Source organism: Heterodontus francisci, chromosome 5 (genome assembly GCF_036365525.1).
Source record: "Heterodontus francisci isolate sHetFra1 chromosome 5, sHetFra1.hap1, whole genome shotgun sequence".
NCBI lineage: Eukaryota > Metazoa > Chordata > Chondrichthyes > Heterodontiformes > Heterodontidae > Heterodontus > Heterodontus francisci.
The window spans coordinates 98,287,591-98,306,700 of NC_090375.1; the positions used below are offsets into that span (position 1 = coordinate 98,287,591).

Here is a 19,110-nt window from a genome sequence, read left to right on the forward strand (position 1 = left end):
CCAGGGACGTATTGCCCCCCCCACCTCATGTAATTGGTGAAGGGGGAAATCCGCCAGGGCCATTTAAATGAGCCACTGCGCTGAAAATCGGTCCGCCATTTTTTAAGCTCGCTGCTGATCTCGCATTGAAATTCATATATCACATTACTCATTTGTATGATAGGCAGAAGCCTGGACAACGTATGTTAGCCAAGAGCGATGTCTCAATTCATTCCATCTTCGCTGCCTCCGGAGAATACTTGGCATCAGGTGGCAGGACCGTATCTCCAACACAGAAGTCCTCGAGGCGGCCAACATCCCCAGCTTATACACACTACTGAGTCAGCGGCGCTTGAGATGGCTTGGCCATGTGAGCCGCATGGAAGATGGCAGGATCCCCAAAGACACATTGTACAGCGAGCTCGCCACTGGTATCAGACCAACCGGCCGTCCATGTCTCCACTTTAAAGATGTCTGCAAACGCGACATGAAGTCCTGTGACATTGATCACAAGTTGTGGGAGTCAGTTGCCAGCGTTTGCCAGAGCTGGCAGGCAGCCATAAAGGCGGGGCTAAAGTGTGGCGAGACTTAGCAGTTGGTAGGAAAAAAGACAAAAGCGCAAGGGGAGAGCCCACTGTGTAACAGCCCCGACAAACAAATTTTTCTGCAGCACCTGTGGAAGAGCTTGTCACTGTAGAATTGGCCTTTATAGCCACTCCAGGCGCTGCTCCACACACCACTGACCACCTCTAGGTGCTCACCCATTGTCTCTCGAGATAAGGAGGCCAAAGAAGATGATAGGCAGAACATCATTTTGGCTTGACCGCAGCATCCTGTTAGTGATGAACACTCCACATGTTGCGACTGCATGGTAGCAGCGTGAAACAACCAGTGCGATGCTAGGTATATAGGCCATAGGTCCCAAAGACTGACGAATCATATCAAACATGTCCATTCTGCTGTTCGCAAAGGGCAAGGTACAGACTGTTCCCAACCAGCCCTTGCTTGCAAAACTCAAAACACAGTGTCCAACATTAGATATGATTCCGCAATTGCTAAATAATCTTTAGTGTGCTAAGAATTACGCTGACAACCAATTTAAGATTGTCAGTCGGGTTCGCAATGTGGCACATTTGCATGTCCTGGAAGCTAAATATATTGATACAGAGGGCCCTGTTCTTTGCAGACAGAAAGAACATGTACACACATTGTGCCTGTTTCAGCTAAACAAAATAAGTGACAGCCATTCGCTGATTCATTCCTCAGGGCAATGCCTCGACCAATTAGAGTCAAGCTGCCCGGTTTAAATTTCAAACAAAACTTGGCAGTTAACTGTCAGTCACCATAAACTGATGCATTCTCCATGGTAGCACCTCGACCAAACAGAGTCCACTTGCCAACCAATCAGCACTCTCTTCTCATTGTTGCTTTCCCTCACATTGGTTATTCTTGCAAATTGTCCTGATGAGTGCAAGACGAAAAGATTCGACAAATGACTCTGTTTTCAGCAATACTCAAGTTCTGTACGACCAAATGACTATTAATGTACAAATAATTAACTTACAATAAATTCAACTAGAATTACTGCTCAATCAGCACATTGTTTGCTTAGCTCTTTCTCACAAATTCTTGGTATGTCACAGTGACTTGTCGTATTATGCAAACCACCTGCTAATATAATCCACTGCACCCAAACCTTATTATCACCACAGAACTTCTAAACCCTGAAAGGTCATAGTATCTATATTTTTAATTTGTTAAAGATGGAACTGATAACCAATCATCATCAAAGGAAGAATGACACAAACTTAAATCATAATATCATGATTGATAACGATCCAATAGAAGATTAATAAACAAGTAAATACACATTGGGTTGGAGTTTTTCAGGCTGGCGGTGGCCCAGATGATGGGCTGGAAAGCCGGGGGCAACCCCGTCTCAGCTGTTTGAGGGGATGGCGGTTGTATTTTAGGCCTACCCTGCAGCTAATGAACTGCTGTTGGGGCTTCCGTCCCTTTAAGAGACATGAGCCAAGAGCTGCTGGAGGTTTGGAGGTTTCTCAGCCCCAGCAGCGCCATCAGGAGCGGTGATTCAGCGATGGACACTGGCCTCACAGTAAGGTAAGTGGGGTCGGAGTTGCCGGAGCCAGCCAGGCAGGCCCCTGTGAGGGGATGGGGGGTGATAGGTGAGGGTGGGGGGACGGTTTGCTGCTGTGAGGGCAAACATTGCCGCCGGCAGTGGGGACTGCCCTCCTTGGGCCACAGAGTGCCTGATTAGAAGGGCCCCTCCGGGCCCACAGGGTGGCCGCCATGGTTCATTAGGTGGTCTCCCCATGTGGTGGAGGGCCCATCCACCGCTGGTACAATTGCAGTGGGAAGGGGCCCTTAATTGGCCACTTAAATGCTTCAATTGGCTTCTGGGCAGGAAGGTTGTCCTCCACCTTCCCCACCACTGGCAACATGCTATGGTGGTGGGATGACAATGGGCATTCTATCCCCGGCCCTCCCTCTGATTTTTCACCCCAACCCCCACCTCCTATCTCGCTCCTGCAAGCTCCATAAATTTCAGCTCAATGCCTGAGGTCTGAACTGTCCTTACACACAGTAGCTCAGCATTCCTAAGATGAAACAGCGATGAAAATGATTCTATTGTCAATACAGACATCAGTTAACTAACCAATGTCATGTGAACTATCTCTAAGCACTTAAATATACTAGTTGATAGAGAATGCAGGATTCATACTGTTTTGAACAATTTGTTACCTTTGAAAAAGCATTAGCTAATCATATTAGTTGTCATGAATCAGTATAAACCTTTTGAAACATGAACAATCAAGCATGAAATCCAAAAACAAAACCTTCAATGTAAGAGTTTCTATAGATATTTAAAAAAGAAGAGTTCACAAAGTGAGTGTTGGTCCTATAGAAAATGAGTCTGGGGAATTAATAATGGATAATAAGGAGATGGCAGATGAATTGAACAGATATTTTTGTATCGGTCTTCACTATTGAGGATACAAGTAACATCCCAGAATTAGCTGTAAGTCAGGAAATGGAAGGAGGGCGGAACTCAAGGAAATTACAATCACCAGGGAAGTGGTACTGAACAAATTGTTGGAGCTGCGGGCTGACAAGTTCCCAGATGCTGATGGACTTCATCCTAGAGTGTTAAAAGAAGTGGCCAGTGAGATGGTTGATGCGTTAGTTTTAATTTTCCAAAATTCCCTAGATTCGAGGAAGGTTCCATTCGATTGGAAAATTGTGAATATAACTCCTTTAATCAAAAAGGGAGAGAGAAAGAAAGCAGGAAACTACAGGCCAGTTAGCTCAACATCTGTTTTAGGGAAAATGTTAGAATCTATTAGAAAGAGGTTATAGAGGGCATTTAGAAAAATTCAAGGTAATCAGGCAGAGTCAACATGGTTTTATTTATTTATTTAGAGATACAGCACTGAAACAGGCCCTTTGGCCCACTGAGTCTATGCTGACCATCAACCACCCATTTATACTAATCCTACATTAATCCCATATTCCTACCACATCCCCACCTTTCTTCAATTCCCCTACCACCACTAGGGGCAATTTATAATGGCCAATTTACCTATCAACCTGCAAGTCTTTGGCTGTGGGAAGAAACCGGAGCACCCGACGAAAACCCATGTGGTCACAGGGAGAACTTGCAAACTCCGCACAGGCAGTACCCAGAATCGAACCCGGGTCGCTGGAGCTGTGAGGCTGCGGTGCTAACCACTGCGCCACTGTGCCGCTGTGAAAGGGAAATCATGTTTAACCAATTTATTGGAGTGCTTTGAAGAAATAACATATGCTGTGGATTAAGGGGATGTATAGTACTTAGATTTCTAGAAGGCATTTGATAAGGTGCCACATCAAAGGTTAATGCAGAAAATAAAATCTCATAGTGTAGGGGGTAACATATTGGCATGGATTGAAGATTGGTTAGCTAACAGGAAACAGAGAGTAGGCATAAATGGGTCATTTTTTGTTGGCAAGATGTAACGAGTGGTGTGTCATAGGGATCTGTGCTGGGGCCTCAACATTTTACAATTTATATAAATGACTTAGATGAAGGGACTGAAGGTATGGTTGCTAAATGTGCTGATGACACAAAGACAGGTAGGAAAGTAAGTTGTGAAGAGGACATTCTATCTTCTATCTTTATCTATATACCTTCTATCCATATACAAAGGGATACCTAATCTGTACTAATGCTTTGTCTTTCAACACACCATTAACATATTGTTTGCCTTTGCTCCGTGACCTTTTGGTCAGCTATGAGGCCTGGTCCAATCTAGACCTCCTTTGTTATCTCTTGCCCTACCCCCACCTCACTTGCTTATAACCTGTGACTTTTCTAATATTTGTCAGTTCCGAAGAAGGGTTACTGACCCTTGATAAGGGTTAACTCTGCTTCTCTTTTCACAGATGCTGCCAGACCTGCTGAGTGGTTCCAGCATTTCTTGTTTTTATTTCAGATTTCCAGCATCCGCAGTATTTTGCTTTTATTACAAAGGGATATAGATAGGTTAAGTGAGTGGGCAAAGACCTGGCAAATAGAGTATAATGTTGGAAAGTGTGAAATTGTCCACTTCAGCAGGAAGAATAAAAAGAAGCATATTATCTAAATGGTGAGAGATTGTAGAGCAGTGAGATGCAGAGAGATATGAGTGCCTAGTGCTTGAATCAAAAAAGGTTAGTATGCAGATACAGCACATAATTAGAAAAACAAATGGAATGTTATCGTTTATTGCGAGCGGAATTGAATACAAAAGTAGAGATGTTATGCTTCAGCTATACAGGGCATTGGTGAGACCACATCTGGAGTACTGTGTACAGTACTGGTCTCCTTAATTAAGGAAGGATGTAAATGCGTTGGAGGCAGTACAGAGAAGGTTTACTAGACCAATACCTGGTATGGGCAGGTCTTACAAGAAAAGATTGGACAGGCTAGGCTTGTATACGCTGGAATTTAGAAGAGTAAGAGGCGACTTGATTGAAACATATAAGGTCGTGAGGGGTCTTGACAGGATGGATGTGGAAAAGGTGTTTCCCATTGTGGGAGAATCTAAAACTGTTTAACATTAAGGGGTCACCCATTTGAGACAGAGATAAGAAATATTTTCTTTCAGAGAGTCGTGAATATTTGAAATTCTGTTCCTCAAAAGGCGGTGGAAGCAGAGTCTTTGAATATTTTTAAGGCAGAGGTAGATAGATCCTTGATAAGTAAGGGGGCGGAAGGTTATCGGGGGTCGGTGGAAATGTAGAGTAATCACTTCAGCTATGAACTTATTGAATGGTGGAGAAGGCTCGAAGGGCCGAGTGGCCTACTCCTGCTCCTAATTCGTATGTTCGTATGTTTGTATAGCAGGCTTGGTGTCAATCCTAACTTCCACAGGAGGAGCATTGGAGTGCAAGTTCCGGCCACTGTCCCAAACCTGCCATAAATCTAACCTGATTTCTTAGTTGGGGGCTCATTTCTTCGACAGGTTGGGTTCCTGGCAGATTGTCCAAAAGCGGCATTGAAGCCTTCCATCCCTGCTCCAGGGACGACTGCCAGGAAAATTAGTTGAGTCGTCAGGCCCTCTGCCATCATTTACATGGAGTGGTGACTAGGTGGCCGGCAGCCTTTCCTACTGTCTCAGGTGATTAAAAAGCAGGTTAGACTGGAAAGGGATGTGAGGACTTGGTTTCCCCAGCCCCCTGCCCTCCCCACCCTGCCACTCCACTGGCCAAGTTTGGAAAACACAGCTTAGAACACAACATTTACCTTCAAAAATAAGTCAGCATACATTTCCCAAGTTGTAAGAATCCTTTTTGAGCAAAGAACAGCAAAGTCACACTTACCTTGTACAATGATAGATGCTGAGGATTGGATGGAATCTTGATTATTACTGGCATGACAGATGAACTGGCCATGGTCCTGGAGGGTAACATTCCGAATAAATAGGCCACCTGAGGAAGTGGTGGTGTACCTGGAGTGCGTAGGGAGCAGCTCTCCATTTCCTTTAGTCCACGTAACTCGAGGTTGCGGATGTCCAATGGCACTGCACTCCAAAGTGATACTTGATCCAACTAAAACCTCAGTGTTCTGTGGCTGAATCACAAAACTGGGCTTGGCTAGAGCAGAAAAATGGCACAGTAAAATATTTGTTTTAAATACTTTGGTTGATTAACATTCTTTCACCACCAAATTAAGAAGGCTAGATGTACAGTTATTTCGGGTTAATGTGTTAGGGCTGGATTTTTATCTTCTCAGTGGGGCCCTACTGCTATAAACCTGCCTTAACGCCAATCCATTTTCTTACATTGGGGTAATTTGGAATAGAAAATTCTACAAGTGATTCAGGGGGACCATTGCTTCAGCACCTGAAGAGGTGGCTGGTCTGTTAAATAGGGCTTCTATAAGAGCTCCAAAAAGGACAATAACTCTTTCTTTCGGCTTCAGCCAAGACTGATGCCTAAACGATTGGTGCGGAGGGCCATTATGGAGCAGGCCACTACTAAACCCCCTCGTGAATTGAATTTTGGGACTTACCCATATTATCTCAGGAACTATATCCAACTTTCTACTGGCTGTTGCTGAGGTTGTTGGAGACAGTGGCAGTAAGGAGTGAAATTGGATCGTTACGACTAGGTGAGAAAGGTGGAACAATTTGGCTTCCCACTTCCAGTTTCTCTCGTTTGGCTGTGGGTCAACTCTGGACGTTAGCACCCAAATTTCTGTTACAACCAGGTTAGAAAGGTATCTAGGGATCCCTCTCAGTCTTCACCTGCTCTTACCATAACAGGGTTTAATTTTAAACACATCGCATTTTTAGTTCCCTCTTGGTGAATCCTTATTCACTGCTTTCCAATTATAAGACAAAGAAACCAGCACAAACAGGCTTTCTTAGGTTTAAAGAAGAAAATTTGAAATTTATTAATCTTAAACAAACTCTAATTCAGTTGACGCCTATGGATCCAAGACGCCCATGCTAGCATGCATATGCGATACACACATGCAAATAGAGAAGAAAAGAGCAGAAGAAAAACAAAGTGGAAATGTTTGAGACAATATCTGAAGAGTTTTTGTCACAGTTCTTCGAGCTCACTGTAGAGTCCTTGATTGTTGGTAGATCTTACTTTTCGTTGGGGCCCAGTATTCTTCTTAAACTTGTTCGCTGTAGGAGACTTTTCTCTCTTGGGGTTCATGTGTCTTCAGTGATTCGGAGGCTTGTGAGAAAGAGATGGGAGCAGACAGGAGAGATCTTCTCAGTCCAGGAGCAAACAGATACTCTCAGTTCAAACTGTTTGTACAATTCAGAAAAACCCAGGTTGCCAAGCAGGTTAGTGATGTAACTAATTGGTCTGACCACGTCTTGGATTGCGTTACTTTAGCAGTCTCTGGAATGCTCCTCTTACATACAATACCTGGTGATCAAGGTTCATTGTGGGTTGAATGTGTCAGGGGATGGTCCTTTGACCTTCCAATCACCATCTGTTAATGTGTAAATGTCTTTTCTAGCTGATCTGTTAAACAAGTCCTTTCTTCACTCCAGTAACAGTTTAAAATCAATGTTCATGACAAAGTAATATGCCTCATTCTTGGCAGTTGGGGGCCTAGCATGATACCTCCACACCCAGCAGAATGAAATGCAATTTGAGAAAATGTGCATTTCATTAAAAGGGTCGAGAGAAAATATAAGATTCAGAAAAAAAAACATGCCTTTCTCTCATTCATTCCCATTCATTAATAAATCCTAAAACTTATTAAATTTTCCCCTTTTTGGCGTCCCAATAAACATGTGTTTTTTGGGGGGAAAGTCTCTCTTCCGTTTGCCTATTTCCATGGCTGCTTAGGGTCTTTGTTCCTGCTGAAGTAATTTTGTTTTCAAGAGAGTCAGTAGTGATCGGTCTATCCTGAACTCTCTTTCGGTGCTTTGCTGAGTCATGCAAAGGTTTTTGACTTTGGGGGATGGGTGGTTTTCTTTGGTTCTGACTGTGGGGGAGGATTCTTTGCTAATCTCTCCTTTGTTCCATAGGACGCTCCTGCCTGCAGGTATTTGGGCAGACTCTACTGTACTCCCTTATGGCACTTTGACTAGGTGAGGCACCACCCTCACAGTTTCTCTGCCCCTGAGAGGTCTCACTTTATCTCTGCAGCTTCCTGTAAATACTGTTAGCAACTCTGGTGAGGTGCTTCAACTGTCTGCATTTACCTAGGAGGATATGGGGTCTAACTTTTTACATTTTCTGGGGTTGGCTGACCGGACAGTAAGGATTTTTATCCGGGATTCCTCCCCGACTTCCTTTAACCTGCCCTCTTGGTCACTTTTTCCCCTTCCCTGCTTAACTTTTTGCCAGCCTTGTGACTACCTGTCCCCTTTTGTTCTCAGCAGGGGCCCCTTACAGTTCACCATCCCTCTGCTGGAGGGTCCTCCTGACACCGGTACAGGACTTATTACAGGCAATTCCTGCAGTACTCCATGACATCTTTGTGGAGGTTTGGCCAGTCAAACTGCTGTATTATGCGTGCTTTAGTCTTTTGTGTACCGGCATGTACAGCCACTGTAGCCTCGTAGGCCCTTCTTAATATTCCTCTCTGGTACCTCTGTGGCACCACTAACTGGTGAACTACTGTCCACCCCTTGCTTTCAGGCCTGTGAGGAGAACTCCATTTTCTCATCAGTACCCCATTCTTTAAATAGTAGCGATCAGGGACTCCCTCTGCTTCAATTTCAGACTGGGCAGCCTGTGCTAACTCTCGCGATACTGGGTCGGCTCACTGAACCTCAGCTAGGGAAGATCCATTTAATTAATTCCTTGGGTCTCCTAACTTTCCAAAGAAAGTCTCAGTCAGACAGACCTGGTCATCTGCCTGCAGTGCTAATTCAGTCTCCTCTGAGGGAGCTGGTTTGATCATGGCCTGATCCACTACACATTCAGGGGAACTGCAGGGTACCATCTCCTGCCACTGCCCTGTCTCTCTGACCTCCTGCGGTCTTTCTTTCACTGCTGGGGGGGCTACCACCTTCACCCCCACCAAGTCATTACCTAGGAGCAGGTCAACCCCATCCACAGGCAAACTAGGGACAATCCCACCGGTCACTGGTCCCGAAACTAGGTCACAGTCTAGGTGCACCCGGTGTACAGGTACAGGCATACACTGCCCCCCAATACCACTCACCATCATTTTAGTGTTCACTGCACTCTCTGGGGGAAAAGTCAGGTCTTTTTCCAGTAAAAGGGATCCGGCGGCCCCTGTGTCCCTAATAATTATTATGAGCTTGCTTACCCATTCGAAGGGTATGGGGCTACTTTCCCTGCAGACACAAAATGCTGAAAAACTTCAGGAATCCTATTAACCTTTCCTGCACTTGCAGTAGTAAGCTTCCTGGGTCTCACTCTTACTGCAGTTAAAGCTACAGCTTGTTCTGCTGTGCTTTCCATAAGGTTCCCTTCTTCACTGAGTAGGTGTGCCTCGATTAATCCTACCAGTTTTCCCTTAAGTTTCCAGCAGCCAGCCTTTAAATGCCCTGCTTTATTACAATGGAAGCACACTGGTTTCCGGGTCTCACTCTTGCTCACAGCACCTTTCTTTTTGGCTAGAGGAGGGGCCCCTGTGTCTCCTGCTTTCCTTTTTCTCCCAGGACTGCTTGGGCTCCTATCACCTTCCCACCCTTTGTCCTTTTCGGATTTGTGGGGGTGACTAGCAAAGGTTTTCCCCTGGGAAACCGACTTACAAATTAAAGCAAACTCATCAGCCAGAATGGCCACTTGCTGGGCTCTCTGAACCTGCTGCTCCTCTGCATGGGTCTTTATGGAGAGTGGGAGAGAGTGTTAAAATTCCTCTAACAGAATTACTTCTCTGAGATTATCATAGCTGAGCTGTACTTTAAGAGCCCTCAGCCACTGGTCAAAAGTCAGCTGCTTACTTCTTTCAAACTCCAGATAAGTTTGATTAGCTTGCTTCTTGTGGGTTCTAAACTTTTGGTGATGGGCTTCAGGTACTAATTCATATGCCCTGAGGATTGCATTTTTGGTCAGTTCATAATTTGATGAACTCTCATCTGGCTACAGGGAATAAACCTCATGGGCGTTTCCAGTTAGCTTGCTTTGTAGTAAAAAAGGCCAGGTCTCAGCTGGCAATTTTAGCTCCCTTGCCAGTTTCTCAAAGGATACAAAAAATCCTTCTACATCCTCCTCATTGAATTTTAGGATTAGTTGAGCTAGTTTTAACAATTTTGTACCCAGCTCTGAATTACACTCCTCCATATTAGCTATGCTTTCACTGGGGTTAATCTGTCACCCCCTAGTTTATTCAAGACACCATAGCTCCCTTTCTTCGCATTCTTTCTGGAATATTCGTTCTCTCTCTCTCTCTCTCCTCTCTCCCTCGTTCCTTCTCCTGACTTTGTTTTTCCTCATGTTCCTTCTGGAAGGCTCTCTCTTTCTCCCTCTCCTGTCCTTCTCATACTCTTTCTCTTTCCCTGTCTTCTAATTCAAGTTTCCATTGTTTCAATTGTATCTTTGCTAGCAGTACCCTGTTTCTGCTTCTTCAGATTCAAGGGAAAAATAGTTGGCCACTAGTCTTAGTAGTTCAGACTTCCTAGCCTTGCCTCGTACAGTGATCTCACACTGCTCAGCCATTTTTCTCAGCTCCTCCAAAGACAGTGCTTTTAACTTATCCCAAGTTGCTTCACCCTGGCTTGGAGAGCTACTAGCTTCAGTCGCAGACATGTTAGTATCCAATCACACACAACCACAAGAAAACTTGTATTGAAATCTTGCTCTTTTTTTGATTGGGAACAATTTGGCTTCCCACTTCTGATTTCTCTCATTTGTCTGTGGGTCAATTCCGGATGTTAGCACCCAAATTTCTGTTATGACCAGGTGAGAAAGATATCTAGGGGTCCCTCTCAGCCTTCACCTGCTCTTACTATAACAGGGTTTAATTTTAAACACATCGTGTTTTTAGCTCCCCCTTGGTGAATCCTTGTTCACCGCTTTCCAATTATAAGGCAAAACAAACAGGCATACTTGGGTTTAAAGAAGAAAAGTTGAAATTTATTGAACTTAAACAAACTCTAATTCAGTTCACGCCTACGGATCCACGACGCCCACGTTAGCATGCATATGCGATACACACATGCAAATAGAGACAGAAAAGAGCAGAAGAAAAACAAAGTTGAAAAGATTGAGGCAATATCTGAAGAACTTTTGTTACAGTTCTTCGAGCTCACTGTAGAGTCCTCGATTGTTGGTAGATCTTGCTTTTCGTTGGGGCCCAGTATTCTTCTTAAACCTTGTTCGCTCTTGGGGTTCATGTGGATTCAGAGGCTTGTGAGAAAAAGATGGGAGCAGACAGGAGAGTTCTTCTCAGTCCAGGAGCAAATGGACACTCTCAATTCAAACTGTTTGTATAATTCAGAAAAACCCAGCTTACCAAGCAGATTAGTGATGTGACTAACTGGTCTGACCACGTCTTGGATTGCGTCACTTTAGCAGTCTCTGGAATGCTCCTCTTACACACAATACCAGGTGATCAAGGTTAATTATGGGTTGAATGTATCAGGGAATGGTCCTTTGTCCTTCCAATCACCGTCTGTTAATATGAAATCTCTTTTCCAGCCACAGCTAATCTGTTTAACAAGTCCTTTCTGCACTCCGGTAACAATTTAAAATGAATGTTCATGACAAAATTAATGTGCCTCATTCTTGGCAGGTGGGGGCATAGCATGACAGGATTGAAACCCAAGACCCACAAAATCTGTTGACATTTACATGCAACAAGTGGGAACAGGGAAAATCACAACTATTCTAGTAGGTGGAGGGGAAGTGAAATTGAGGTACAGGTGTAAACACAGTGGGTTTGGCTGCTTCTTTCCCTTTCTATCCTGTCAATTTTAGATGAAGAAGCAGGGGAAAATTCAGCTTTGGGCTGGAATTTTATCAAAGCCTGGGTTGTCGCGGACAGAAGGTGGGACCCTGGGTGGCCTTTTACTGGCAGCAGCCAATTAAAGGCCACTGCTGGGACCGCCATCCAATTGAGGATGGCGGCCCAGCTCCCAGAGTTGTTGGTCCAATCAGAAGGCTGGCAGCTCAGCAGACCCAGCAGTGATGGAGGTGGCCACTGCAGAGGCTACAAGAAGAAGAAAATGGTGCCTCCATGTTGAACCGCCCTTGAAGGCCCAGGTACGTTTTTTTACTAACTCAGAAGAGTGCACTCTCTAGAAGCAGCACCAGAGTTCCAGGGGCACTCTTTGCTGCTGGGGGGGGGGGGGGGGGGAGGTGGGGGGGAGATGGGGGGGTGGTGTTGGGAGGGGCTCCTCCGTGGGTCATGGAACAAATTGCCATAAAGGAGGACTGCCCATCCCGCACGGTTTGGCTGGTAGTCACCCCACATATCAGTATCCCCTCCCGACATCAGTAAAATGTTAGCAGGGGCAGGAAGAGGCCGATAACTGGCCAATTAATTGGTTAAATTAACCATCCATCTCTGGTCAGTGGGCAGCTGCGCTACTGAAGTTCCCGCCCCTGTGAATATCCTGTGTCAGTGGAAAGGTCTTGGGCTCCCCTCACGGCACCTTCTGCCACCATTTTATGAGACCTTCTGCCTGCCCAGCCCATCTCCAGAGGGCTGGTAAAATCCAGCCCATGGTTGCTGATCCTCTCCCATTTGATTACAAGCACAATAACATAAAACACATTTGAAAAAGACATTCCGTTTCTTATGTGCTCTCTTATTATGGTTAAAATGATACAAAGAACTGATTAGTCTATTCCAAACCCAAACAGAAAAAAAATTGAAGAATATTTTTTGAAGAAACTGAAGGTTTAAAAAGAATGTGATCAGTCAGCAGCGACTTTCTATTCATTGTTCCTTTCCATGAAGATTCAAGAAATTAGATGCCATTAGATTTAAATAACTTTGAATTGCCTCACCTCAGACTGGAAGCAAATGAAACAGAACTTTAAAGAGATGAGGATAGTACCTGGCGTAACTGTAAAGCTCCTCATGGGTGAACAGCCCACTGCAATTCACTTACACCTTCCTCCCCCCCTTTAATTAAAAAGGGCTTTACTTTTCCTTCAACGAAAGGGGAAGGAAAGAGTAAGCAAGGTGCTTTTCAATCATTTACAATGTTCCATATTATCTTTGTTGCTCATTTTTATATTTGAATTTAAATATTTGTCCCAATATATCAGCAAATTTTCTTTAAGCAACCACAATCATGTAAATTTTACAGTGAAATTCAGACTTTTACTGTAACTATATTTTAGGGTGTATCTGAAAAAATTATCACATTTTAAGAGCATAGTGTAAACTATATGGCAAACGTTGGGTTGTGTGATTGTATGCAGTTACAATGTATTTTAGTGTGTTTCAAGCTTAAGGTCTGTGGGCATGACTCGAATCAGGAATATACCTATACTGCCAAATACCTAATTATACAGTGTAATGATAAGAGCATTTGTGATCTAACCTAGACATCTTTGTCATTAACTTTTATGGGGTTCTGTTGATTGTCCTCCGTTACTTCAGTGTAAGATCCATGGAAACCACAGAGAAATGATGGAAAATCCATTTAAGTTGTTTCTCAGGAGTTTCCATGGATCTTCCACTGGAGTTATGCCAAACAATTGGGAGGACCACAAATTCATCGCCCTTATCTTTTACACGTGCCCTCACATGTGTTCCTCCAGTTTTTCTAAAGGCAGAATAAAACAATTTGGTGAGATGAGGCCAGAAATGAATCTTGAATTGCTTTATTTTACTAACAGCAAGTGAATGTACATATTAACAGATCTAATCAAACTTTACTTTTATTCAACTGATGTTATCCTCAAAATAAATAAGGGTATCCTGCCTCAGTCGGCCTGGGTGACCAACATTGTATCTGTTACAATAGAGTGTGAGCTGGGATTTTCTGCAAACTGGTTCATATGGTTTTAATGTACATCTTCAATGCCTGTATCCTATGACCTTAGTTTTAAATCAGTGCAAAGTCAGTTTATTTTAAAATAAAACACTAACTTAATCTCAAATCGTTTCCATAAAAAAGATCCTGAGCCATGAAACTAATCAATTTGCAACTTTTTCACAATTCAAAGTAAAGCTGCTGTGAGAACAGAACTTAAAACAAGAGCATATTGAATAAATAAAACAGAAAAGAAATAAAGAATAAATTAATGTGGATGATTTCTTACTTGGAGTACCAGAGTGCCGGAGTAAAACACCTTGAGTTGTGGCTTCTCCCACTACATTTTTGGCCATGCATTGGTATGTCCCCTGGTCAGATTCCTGTGTGTTTTGGATCATCAAAGTACCATCATCTAGTAAATTTAGACGAACGTCATTCTTCATGTGTAATTCATTGCTGGAACAAAATGGAGATGTAAACAGTCAACACAATCTCAGACGAAGTGAACAAATGGCTGTATTACTGCTTTGTGAGTCATTCTGCTTAACTTTGGGGAAAATACAAATATCAGAGGAAAGAATTCCCCTTGTTGCTGTGTGTAGTAAAATTGCAAGTATATTAGAATCAAAAATATGGCTATTTTGGCATATTCCCAAGTGTAACTTCAGTGGGAATGGATCGCAAAGGTGAGAAAGTAAGTCAGAATAAAGATATACTTTGGTGTAGAAATTTGGGGGGTGCAGAGTGGAATCTATACACCTGAATGATGAAGCCTGAGGCATCCCTTATATTGGAACTCAAACCTCAGTCGCCAAAAAGTAAACAAAGGTTGGGCTGCTACTGGCAGGTTTGGGAGGGAGAAATGGAGGCTCGGGAGGGGGGCAAATCCAAATCTGGGGCAAGTAGGGTCATTGGAGGTCATGTCAGATCAGGAGATCAGAAGCTGGAGAGGGGGCTTGGAGAGTGGAGAGGGGAAAAGTGGAGGCCTAAGAGGGGGAATCAGAGACCAGGGAGGAGGATCAGAAGCAACATCTGGAGAGAGATGGGAAGTCAGGTCAAGGGTAATGGCAACAATTGGGTGTTGGTGGAGTTTAAATGTGGAGTTGGGAGGAGCACTCCTACTTCTCCAGCCTTGACATTCAAATAAATACATTTCAAAAACATACGTTTTGGGCAGCATGCAGTCCCAAAGTCAAGCTTTGAATGGCAAAGCAGGTACGAGGGTCTGAATGGCCTATTCGTGCCCCTATTTCTTATGATCTTATGTAGCCAGTGCTGGCATTCACCCCATAAGGCGTTGTATTTTTTAAAAGAAAATATGTTCTGCTGAATTACCACGTAATTCTAAATATTATAAAGGGAGATATCTGAACTCCTAGTGGTATTGTGATGACACATAGGTATAATAGACTTACTTAGGTAAAATTTAGATATAATTAATACATTATACCTTTTAGAATTAAAGATTGAATAAATGGCCAGTTTTCAAGACTCGCTGAAATTCCCTTTGAAGAGCAGAGTTAAAAATCTATAAACATCCCTGTTACAATAGAATGTGAAACAGAAACACCTTTTAAGTTAAAAAAATCCATTCCAAGGTCTCTGCTACAATGGAATTAGAAGATGAAGTACATTGGGATATCCTATGTGAGGTCAGTACTGATAACTATAAACTTAATTAGTTGATAGTATTAGTGATATAGACAGACTGACTCAAGAGGATGGAACAAGGTACTATAAAAAGACAATTACAGATGGTAAATTACGAAATGAAATGGTACTTACAAAAATAGATGCCAAATAAACCCATTAAAAACATTTTGACCAGATAAAAGCTCACAACTTCAAGAAAAGGGAACTTCCAGCAAATACAATAGGTGGGAATGGTAGCTCATGATATTACCATATATAGATCTCAAAAGCAGGAAAAACACACACAGAAAGGTAACACCTACATTCTAAAAGATGAGATGCTAGATTAGAAACAGTATAAACATGAGAGTTTTGAATAAAAACAAACAGAAATATTGAATTCCCCATCAATGCTTCTCAACCTATGGTACTCAGGGAATTTAAGGTAAAAGTTTACTTTAAATTTTGTTGGATATTCTAAGATATTTTGCTGTAACATTGTCAAAGTTAAACTTTTGGATTCTATTTTGGAAATAAGATTATGTTTTACATCTCTTAGTAATCTTTGTTATTCCTTAATACTTAGCCACTAAGTATACAATACATAGTGTATTGCATGTTCAACTCTTTAATAAATATATAAAAGTTAATAAATTGTCTCATGTAGCATTCTGTATACAACTACAAGTTCCCGCTCTCTGTGCCTCCTTAAGTGGGGAGATACTTATTGAAGAGAGTTTCCAAGACCCTTATAATATCTGGGATATTTATGACTTAACGATAATTATTTTTAAAATAGGCTATCCAAAAGGTAGTAATATTCTCTGTTAGTTTTCTTTCTTTGAGGGAAGACTAGTTCAGTTCTTCAGACCCAAACAAGTGTCTGTAGGAATCTGTCTGATCTGAACTTAATTAAAGGAGACCTGTAGGGATGTACGCTTGATTTGGTTTAGTCCCTATAAGGGGTTAAAGTCATAAATCACTTCAGTAATTCTTAGTTGTCTTTTCTTATATTACATTATATTTTAGAACTGATGGCTAGAATGGAGAAACTCTATATTGAATTCTACTCTCATGTGATATTGTGATGTCTCCCTACCTTGATGAAAATTTATAAGAGAGTTGGATAAATATTTGAATGGTAAAACTTTGCTGGAGTATGGAGAAAGACCAGCAGAGTGGGATTAATTGGATAGCTCTTTCAATAGGCTGGCACAAACATGATGGGCTGAATGATCTCCTCCTGTGGTGTAAGATTCTATGATTCTATGACTTTATGAATCAGAAGAGAACTGTGCTTCCCTTTCATGTTGTCATTAGAAATAAACTTTATGATGGTCACATAAGAAAGAGTTCTATCTGACATTTAATTCCAAACTTTATCTATGAGCATATCAACACAGTAATAGCAAAAATATGTATGGCATCATTCAGATTTGGCACTGACAACTGCAATTTTTGCAGGGGTTCTCCTGATCTCAATAATGATTTGCAATTTTGCTGGAAGATCAGTGGAAACCCCAGAGATGCAACATAAACAGTGTATACAATCCCATCTTATATCATTAAACAGTAAAGGTACCTTCACAGGATTAAAAGGACATAGTTTCCGTTATGGCATTGCTGGAAGAATATATGGGACATGCCAGTTGAGACCCTTGTCCAAAGTCTTGATATCCCTTCCTTTTTAATGTGGTTATGTAGTAGAAATGCTATGGGGAACATGCTAAGCTGCCTCTCATCCACAACAAATTTATGGCCCATGAGTTGCAAAAACATGCTACTGGCTAGATTTCACACCCTGCAATTCAAAAGATTGGCTTGTCCTTAACTTACCTAATATGCCACTGTCACTAATGATTTAATTGAACTTAATCACTGTCTCTATGCGCTGTTGAATTATATTAGTAGCATAAAAGAATATTTAGCCTATATTTTTTTCAAAACTAAGCATGCTGGCAAATAAAGCAACTAAATGAGGCTTTCTATGATTTATTTGCTTAAATGCAGGAGAACAAACACCACATTAGTCTGTTTGACCAGAAGAGACCATGGAAAGAGTCGACTGAAGAGATTTCACTCTGGAAATTAAATACATGCACATTGGCTATGAAGAACCTCCTGAGGTTAAATTCAGAATAGAATGATGAATGGAGAGACTCCCTCTGGACATTTCATAATCAGATAACATGCTGTACATACTAAAGAAAAATGAATCAGTTTATGTAGTCCCACTTCCTATAATTTGTCATATTGATGGCTTTATTACCACATTGACATTATTTAGGTCATCGTAAGTTCTTTAGGAAACAATTATGAAGTTGTGTGTTTAATTAACAGACCATGCACATGCCAGTCATTATATATGAGATTAAATTATTTTGAGAATTGCTGAAAATAGAGACATGTTGTCGAAGCTTTTTGTCTTGCACTCACCAGGACAATACACAGGAATAACCAATGTAAGGGAAAACAACAACCTATGCTGCATGAGAAGAGAGTGCTGATTGGTTGGCAAGTGAACTCTGATTGGTAGAGATGTTGCCATTGAGAATGCACCACTTTACGTTGACTAACAGTTAACAGCCAAGTTTTGTTTGGAATGAACCAGCAAATGGCTGTCACTTATTTCATTCAGCTGAAACAAGCGCAATGTGTGCACATGTTCTTTCTGTCTGCAAAGAACAGGGACCTGTGTATTCATATATGTAGCTTCCAGTATGCGCAAATGCACCACACTGCAAGCCCGACTGACAATCTTAAATTGGTTGTCAAAGTAATTCTTAGCACACTGCAGATTATTTAGCAAATGTTGTCCAATCACAGAATCACATCTAATGTTGGACACTGTGTTTTGAGTTTTGCAAGCATAGGCTGGTTGGGTACGGCCTGTACCTTGCCCATTGCAAACAGCGGAAGGGATATGTTGTTTGATACGATCTGCCAGTCTTTGGGACGTACGGCCTATATACCTGGCATCACACTGGCATTAGAATTCATATATCACATTAGTCATTTGTGTGATAGGCAGGACATCGTTTGGCTTGACGGCAGCATCCTGTAGTGGCAAACACCACATGTGTTGCGACTGCATAGTAGCAGCATGAAACAGCTAGCTTCGCCTATTGCTCAAATTTTTGGGATACATTACCTTTCCAGGGTAATTTGATGTAGACTGGGCACTTTTCAGGACCAAAAATCATGGCGTTAGGCCTGTTCCTAAGTTTGTGTGATATACAGTGAGAAATTATCTGATCAGGGTAGCCATTGTCACGCAGGATGTCTTTGATTTGCACTATTTCGCCATCAAGCTTGCATGGTGAACAAATGGCTCGGGCCCTATTTACGAGGTTGCTGATAAGGTCAATCTTATAGCATGTGGAACTGTAAGATATTTATAAGATACCTGTAGATATTTGTGCTACAGCACTGTATCATGGCAATCTACACCCACTACCATTGTGTGAATCAGTATTCATTCAACCTATAAACTCAGCAACTTGCGCAGTTGAGTTCAATTTTAATGACACCATGTATGCCCAAATAGATGGTGTTGCCATGGGATCCCCTCTAGGCC

The 19,110-nt window shown here is 42.3% G+C and overlaps 1 protein-coding gene across 1 annotated transcript in view; it reads right to left on the bottom strand.

Annotated features, from left to right (window-relative positions):
* The window catches only part of LOC137369572 (peroxidasin homolog), a 705,658-nt gene that overhangs the window by 197,523 nt on the left and 489,025 nt on the right, over nt 1–19,110 (bottom strand). The window contains exons 9-10 of the mRNA XM_068030861.1: nt 14,188–14,357; nt 5,842–6,114 (exon numbers count right to left, since the gene is read on the bottom strand). Of these exons, the coding sequence (XP_067886962.1) occupies nt 5,842–6,114; nt 14,188–14,357 (443 nt within the window). The remainder of the gene's footprint in view (nt 1–5,841; nt 6,115–14,187; nt 14,358–19,110) is intronic.